This window comes from Calliopsis andreniformis, chromosome 10 (genome assembly GCF_051401765.1).
Source record: "Calliopsis andreniformis isolate RMS-2024a chromosome 10, iyCalAndr_principal, whole genome shotgun sequence".
NCBI lineage: Eukaryota > Metazoa > Arthropoda > Insecta > Hymenoptera > Andrenidae > Calliopsis > Calliopsis andreniformis.
In genome coordinates, this window is record NC_135071.1 from 5,185,078 (window position 1) to 5,192,748 (window position 7,671).

The window sequence follows — 7,671 nt, forward strand, 5'->3', positions numbered from 1 at the left end:
TAGAAGATTTAGGGAATTATTAGCTGCAAAATTATTAGTGTCGACTGAAAATACAACAAATTCTTGTCTTCGTCGGTGTCATCATTAGACGCGCATGCAAACAATGTTATACAAATAAAAGTCGTCAAATGGGCCGATCAGAGACACGAGAGAATTTAAAGAAAACAACAACTTATTTGCCAACTTGTCCCGACCAACCCCAGCTTTGTATAGAATGTTTTAAAGTTTTACATTCTACATAATTTTCTTAATAAACCATTTTCGTATTACTTTTATAACAATAGTTTATATTAATGAATATTCTACTATAAATTTAAGTTTATATTAATAAATATAGTTTATATTAATTAATATTCAATAGTATTGTTACTTCCTCTGCGAAATATCTTTTCAAACACATACGAATATCCTTCGCAAGTAGTCAAATAAACGTCACCCCAATACGGGTGACGAGGCCCGATCAGAAACTCTACCGTCACCTGAATATGGGTGACGTGGCAGTCAACGTGTTAAGGAGAAGTCTACCAAGTGCACGCAGCCGTGCTCATACGCGGCGGGAAACTAGAAGCAGAGTCGCTGATGGCGACAAGCGGCCCTGAGCGAACAGTACGTCGCCTGTTTGTTACCGACGGAACAACGAGGACCCAGTACCTGATCGACACCGGGGCTGAGGTGAGCGTTTTCCCGCGGAAGAAAGTGAATGGTGCGCGAGCAAAGTCAAACTTTTTACTCACGGCAGCGAACGGGTCGCTGATAAACACTTACGGACAGATAGTGATAAGTGTAGACTTAAGGTTACGCCGGGCATTCCCGTGGACGTTTATCATCGCAGACATTGAGCGACCTATTATTGGCGCGGACTTTCTAGCGCGATACGGCCTCCTGCCGGATGTTCAGGACCGCCGGTTAATTGATAAGATCACCGGACTTTCGGTACCGGGAACAGTGCCAATCGGAGGGGTCGAGTCGGCTCAGTGCGTGGCGCCGGTGGCGGACAGTGAAGTGTATGCGCTGCTAAAGAAATACGAGTGCATCACGCGGCCGGCGGTATGCACCAGTGCAGCCAAGCACGAGGTAAAGCACCACATCGTCACTACACCGGGACCTCCGGTGTCGCACAAACCGCGGCGGCTAACGACGGACCGGCTAAAGGCGGCGAAGTAGGAGTTCGAGTACATGCTGCAACAAGGCATCGCACGGCCATCGAAGAGCGCGTGGGCATCGCCGTTGCATTTGGTGCCCAAAAAGAATAGTGAGTGGCGGCCGTGCGGGGACTATCGCGCGTTGAACGCCAGAACGGTACCCGACGCGTACCCAGTGCCGCACATTCAGGATTTCGCGCAGAGCCTACACGGGAAAGCCGTTTACACGAAAATCGATCTGGTGCGCGCATATCACCAAATCCCGGTCGCGGAGGACGACGTACACAAAACCGCGATTACGACGCCGTTCGGACTATACGAGTTTCCGGTGATGACCTTCGGGCTGCGAAACGCCGCGCAAACGTTTCAACGTTTCATGGACGAGGTCGTGCGCGGGTTGGACAGTGTGTACGTGTACATAGACGATGTGCTAGTAGCCTCGGACTCTAGAGAGCAACATATGAGGCACCTTGAACAACTATTTCAGAGGTTCGCGAAGTTCGGAGTAGTGATTAACTCTGCGAAGTGCGAGTTTGCGGTACCGAAGTTGTCCTTCCTCGGTTTCACGGTCGGCAAGGAAGGGATCCGGCCTTTGGCCGATAAAGTAGAGGCCATTGCGAGTTACCCCAAGCCGGTAAACCAGGCGGAGCTCAGCAGGTTCCTCGGTATGGTAAATTTCTATCGACGTTGCATACCGAGAGCAGCGGAAATCCAAGCCCCGCTGGTGGGCTGCCTGACGACCGGGAAGAAGAGGGATCTGGTCGATTGGTCGCCCGAAGCCGAGGCCGCCTTCAAGAGGACGAAAGCAGCGTTAGCTGATGCAGCCACGCTGGCGCATCCGTCATCCAGGGCCAAGCTGGCCATGATGGTGGATGCCTCGGAGGTTGCAGTGGGAGCGGTGCTGCAGCAATACCAGAACGACGCATGGGAGCCGTTAGCCTGTTTCTCAAGGAAACTCAATCCGGCTCAACAAAAATATAGTGCCTATGACCGGGAGTTGTTGGCGATATACTCGGCAGTAAAGTATTTCCGGCACGCCGTAGAGGGGAGAGCTTTTACGATCTACACAGATCACAAGCCACTCATTTTTTCCCTCAATCAGAGACCAGAGAAGTGCACATCTATTCAATTCCGGTATCTCAATTATATCGCTCAATTTTCGACAGATATACAGCACGTCAAAGGCACGGAGAACACCACCGCTGATGCACTGTCGCGCATTGAAGAGGTGATCGCGCCGGTGAACTACCAGGCGCTCGCCGAAGCGCAGAAGTCGGACAGCGAACTCCGGCAGATGATTGCAAATCCCAGAGGACTGATCATCAAGAAGGTTCGCTTTATGCAGCCCAACGTAGACGTGTTCTGCGACATTTCCACAGGCCACGCTCGTCCTCTGGTGACATCAGCTTTCCGCAGAAGCATTTTCGACAGCCTGCACAATCTGGCTCACGCTGGACCCAAAGCAACGGTGAAAATGGTTACGCAGCGTTTCGTCTGGCCGTCGGTGAAGAAGGACTGCCGAACCTGGGCAAGAAGTTGTTTGCAGTGCCAACGGGCGAAGATTACACGGCATGTGTCGACGCCGGTAGGGGAGTTCATAACCCCCACCGCGAGGTTCGACCATATACACGTGGACATCGTTGGACCGCTGCCGTATTCAAAAGGGTACACCCACTGTGTAACGGTAATCGATCGGTTCTCCAGGTGGCCAGAGGCCTTCCCGGTGGCAGACATCAGCGCGGAGACAGTTGCACGAACGCTGTTCGCGGGCTGGATCGCGCGGTACGGCGTACCCCTCAGGGTGACCACCGATCAGGGTCGGCAGTTTGAGTCCGTTTTGTTCAGATCCTGGGCGAAGGCGTTGGGAACGGAGCACCATAGGACATCCGCCTATCATCCGCAGGCCAACGGGGCCGTCGAGCGCCTTCATCGGCAGTTAAAGGCGGCGATTATGTGCCATCAGGAGGATAGCTGGTCAGAGACACTTCCGGCAGTGCTGCTGGGCATCCGGGCAGCAGTCAAAGAAGACAGCGGGACGACACCGGCAGAGATGGTCTTTGGGGAAACCCTACGCCTGCCCGGCGATCTGATCGCGGGCAACGACCAAGTGGAAGTGTCCGTTTTCGTGGAGCAGCTGCGGGAACGTATGAAATTGTTAGTGCCAGTCCCGAGGGCGCATCACGGACATAAGTGCGTGTTTATTTTTAAAGACCTGGACACGGCGTCGCATGTGTTGGTGCGCCGCGACGCGGTTAAAAAGCCGCTGCAACCGCCGTACGAGGGACCGTATTTAGTTTTAAAACGTAGCGATAAGAACTTTGTAATTAGAATAGGACAGCGCGAAGTAAATGTAAGCAAAGACAGGCTCAAGCCAGCCTTTATTGTAAGCGAAAGCTAGGGCAATAGAAGTCGTAAGATGTCTAGCGTTTCATACCAAAGTGAGACCAAAGTTCCTATTTACAGTTTTTAGGTTAAGTATGACGTGCAATGTAAGTCGTATGTTGCGTGGAGGTATATTTTTCATATAGCGTTTTTATCTTGTTATTGTGTTCAAAAAGAAAAATGTAATATATGTAATCTTCGTGACTCACTCGCCGTCACTGGCGGGGGGGTGTAGGGAGCGTGAGGTAACTCCCTAGTTACGCCCACAGAGGGCGTAGCGGCGCCACTGCCAACTGGGAGAAGAGCCGGGATACTCTAGGGAGTTTTGGCCCGATGTATTCTCGGCGTCCCCACGCGACGAGAGTCAGTCTAGCTCTGTACTGCCAGACTGAGGACGCAAATCTTGAGAATTACCCCCTCCACTACATATACTAACGCACGGGCCGCGTATCCGTGAGCTCGGCGCTTCGGACAGTTTCGGGCAGCTTCGGGAGGTCGAGAGAGAAGGTGGATCGTGATGCGCACTCTCTCATTCTTTGAAATGTTTAAATCCCAATCGCTAGCAAGTGGCAAGCGGCACGCACCTTGCGCGAGCTTTCCGATTGCCTGGATATTTTCAGTGTTCAACTTAGAAAAGTATTCTAATGAAAAAAAATTTCAAAAGTTTTTTCTGCAGAAAAACTCATTTTAGGACCCCTTGATTAGGTTTCAACTAATAAAAAGAGAGCTTTTTTTTTAAAACCGCATATGTTTATTAACCGAATTGCATTTGAACGACTGAATGAATTTCAATGAAACTTTATATCTCAATTTTATATTCACATCTCAAGATCTTATCAAGATCAGAATTCAAGATTATCACAAAATAAATACTCTTATACTGAAAATTCGTCAAATGTATATATTAGAATAGGAGTCCACTCTTAGCCAGTAACGTGCACGCTATCACAGCTTTTAATATAACATATTTTTCAATGAGGTTTTTTAATACATTTTTTCAATTTTATGTCTGAGTTGATCTCACAGCTATTATAAAATAACGTACACACTACCGCTCGATGAAAACCGCGTGAAGGTGGTGGTTTCTTTCATCGGAGGGAAATGTAAAAAATTATTTATGTGATCGAAAACATGTAATATAATGTACATCAAAATAAAAGATAAAATGAAACGGAAAAGTTAAACAATTCTTTACATTTCCAAAGAATAGAAAGTACAAGCAGAAGAGTTACATATAACGGAATTTCGAGATGATTGTTACATGTAAATTTATTATATAACTAATATATATAAATTTATATGTACAATTATCTGGAAGTTCTGTCTATAAATACTATTTACAACAAGCAAGCATATTTACAGCGAGCAAGCGTATTATATTTACAGCAGGCAAGCATACCTAAAGCAGGGAAAGAATAGAAATTATGTGAAGCAAGTCAGAAAGCTATTTACATGTTAGCGATGTCCAAAAAATAAATTAAATTAGAGTAATCTAAATGAAACTAAATATAAAACTAAAAGTGATACTATTCTGGACATCTCTAAGTCGCGTCAATGGACGAAGAGGGAGTATCCGCGAGGCCGTCGTCATGTGCGGCATATAATCGTAATTGACAGTTCTGTTTCTTAACAGAACAAGAATACAAAGGCTCAGAGGACATGAGAGATAGATGTTTGTTATCTATCTCCATGGACTGAGGTTTGTCCCCCTTTGCCCTTAATGCCGATTTCACTACGCAAAGGGCATTGACGGAAGTCGAACTAAGTTTATTACGTTTCTTAGTCTTTATGTCCGGCAACATGAAAAACGATCTTTCGGCATCGGCATTCGAATTGGGGAGCGATCTAATTGAATTTACTAATCTACATAAACATGGATATTTACTAAAGCCCTAATCATTTGGGGTTAACAAAATCGTTTTCCAAAAATTGTCGAAATCCATATTTACATATTTTTGTTGATCCTCATTTGCGAAGTCCAGATGCAATTCTAACCATTCTTTTTGCAAACCGTCTTCGTCGAAACCGCCGAACTTTTGTGCAATAAAGAGAACACTTCTGAAGGAAGTGTCTCTGCTAGCAAAATCTAAAGCTGAATGAGGACTGAAAACATAAAGTTTGCTAAGAAATTCGTCATCGATTGGTAATCGATCACGAATTTCATTAGCAGCCACGACGTAAAATTTTAAACAAACTGTACGAACGGTTTTGACGATGTCGGGTTTGCCTTCCTCAATCAACCCGCGGAGGAAGTTATCACAATCCGGACCTACATTAACGTGATGAAGTGCGATCTGATTATCGCCTCGCGAAAAATCTATTAATTTTGCTAAACCCATGTGCTTCAAAAGTGCGGGTTTTAAAAAATTACTTGCTATATTATACAAAAGAGTTTCCGCAGTCTTTTGAAGCAAATGGATTCTTGTTTCTCGAGCTTGAAAGAATAAATTAAAATTATTAAAAAACTCGAGAACATATTTTAAAAAATGCAGATATGTTTTCGCTTCTGGATTTCGCATTGAGATCAACACATATTCTCCAGACTTTGATTTTTCATTTAAGACTAACTCTTGCAGAAAATGTAACACACTGTCCCAATTTCCTAGAAGTGTAACTACAGATGAATGATGTGACAGCCATCGCGTAGTACACAACTTTAAAATTTTGCGGTCGGAATTTTGGAAACATTGTTGAAAATCGCGAAAAATGGCCGAACGTTTGGGACTACTATAAATAAACGTCGCGACTTTGCGAAGAAGTTCTTCGCAGACCTCGGGAATGGTAGTACATGCTGCACGCACTACCAATGCCGAGGAATGACACACACATGGCATGGTAAAAAACGAATTACCGCGAATTTCTGCAAGCTTAGTCTTAAATGACGAGTGTCGTCCTATCATGACAGGTGCGTTGTCACAAGATAGCGCGACAATGTTTTCGAACGGAATTTGTCTTTTCCACATAGCATGCTTGAATGTGCTAAATAATTTTTCCGCGCTACAATCCTTCGCATCGAGATTCATCAATTCGACTAATTCCGTTCGAATATCCATAGTCTGGGGATCGACATACCGAACAAGAAACGTCATCCACTTTTCATTCGTAATGTCTGAAATTTCATCTATAAATACTGAGAACTTATTGTTCTGTAAAATACTACTAAGACGTTCTGTTTCTCGAGGACACAGAACGTTCAATATAATGCTACTACACTTTGTTCGACCGAACGTCATTTTTTCCAAAACATCGGGATCTTTCCCGACGTCTTGGAAAAACTGAAGAATCGCTTCTGCCGATTGATGCGAAATATTTCTGTCGGCGATCAGGGCCGCAAAACGAATCTCCGCAGATTTCTTTCAATCAAGAAATGACAAAGGTGATTCTTCAGATTGCGTACTGATATCGTTATTTGACCTCACATACAGTATGTCCCATGAAATACTGGACAGTCGATTATTTGCTAACCTATTAAAGATACGAAAAAAGTTTTTATATGAAATTGAATGGCAAGAGGGGGCTGATTTATTGGCCGTAACAATTTTTTTTTATCATTATTGTTTACAGAGATATGAAAGTTAAGTTTGGTTTTTTAAATGGGATTATATATATATTTTTTGATCAATAGATAGTACGTTTCAAGACGAATTCAGCAAACATTAATGTATACACCTTTTTTCAAATAGTTTTTAAGATATTACGCGTAAAAGTTTACTGATTTTCGGTGGAAGATTTAGGCCTGCCGTTCCTACCACAGTTTCTTCGTATCAGTTTCAAGAGGCACGGTTTAACACGTTGCGTGCGGGGGTAAAAAAATGGTTGAAAAAGGTTTGTCCGATTGTATGCTAGCGCGCGGCAGCACCGCCGGGTCAATACTTCTCCGGGGAAACGGGCTCAACTCGATAGATCTACCCTGTCGCGCGTCGAACGCGTTAACCCGTAGCATCTTAAGTGTGGTCGAGAGTCGAGACTCCCTACTGTGCTTCCTGGTCTCGCAGATTTTCTTCCACCGAAAATCAGTAAACTTTTACGCGTAATATCTTAAAAACTATTTGAAAAAAGGTGTATACATTAATGTTTGCTGAATTCGTCTTGAAACGTACTATCTATTGATCGAAAAAAATATATTTAATCCCATTTAAAAAACCAA

At 44.7% G+C, this 7,671-nt stretch overlaps 1 protein-coding gene across 1 annotated transcript; it reads left to right on the forward strand.

The window, feature by feature from the left end:
* The first annotated feature begins 485 nt into the window (after window positions 1-485).
* Window positions 486-1,164, forward strand: LOC143184797 (uncharacterized). The gene is made up of 2 exons (XM_076387265.1): window positions 486-489; window positions 539-1,164. The coding sequence occupies exons 1-2, from the start codon at window positions 486-488 to the stop codon at window positions 1,162-1,164; spliced, it is 630 nt and encodes a 209-aa protein (XP_076243380.1).
* The last annotated feature ends 6,507 nt before the right edge of the window (window positions 1,165-7,671 follow it).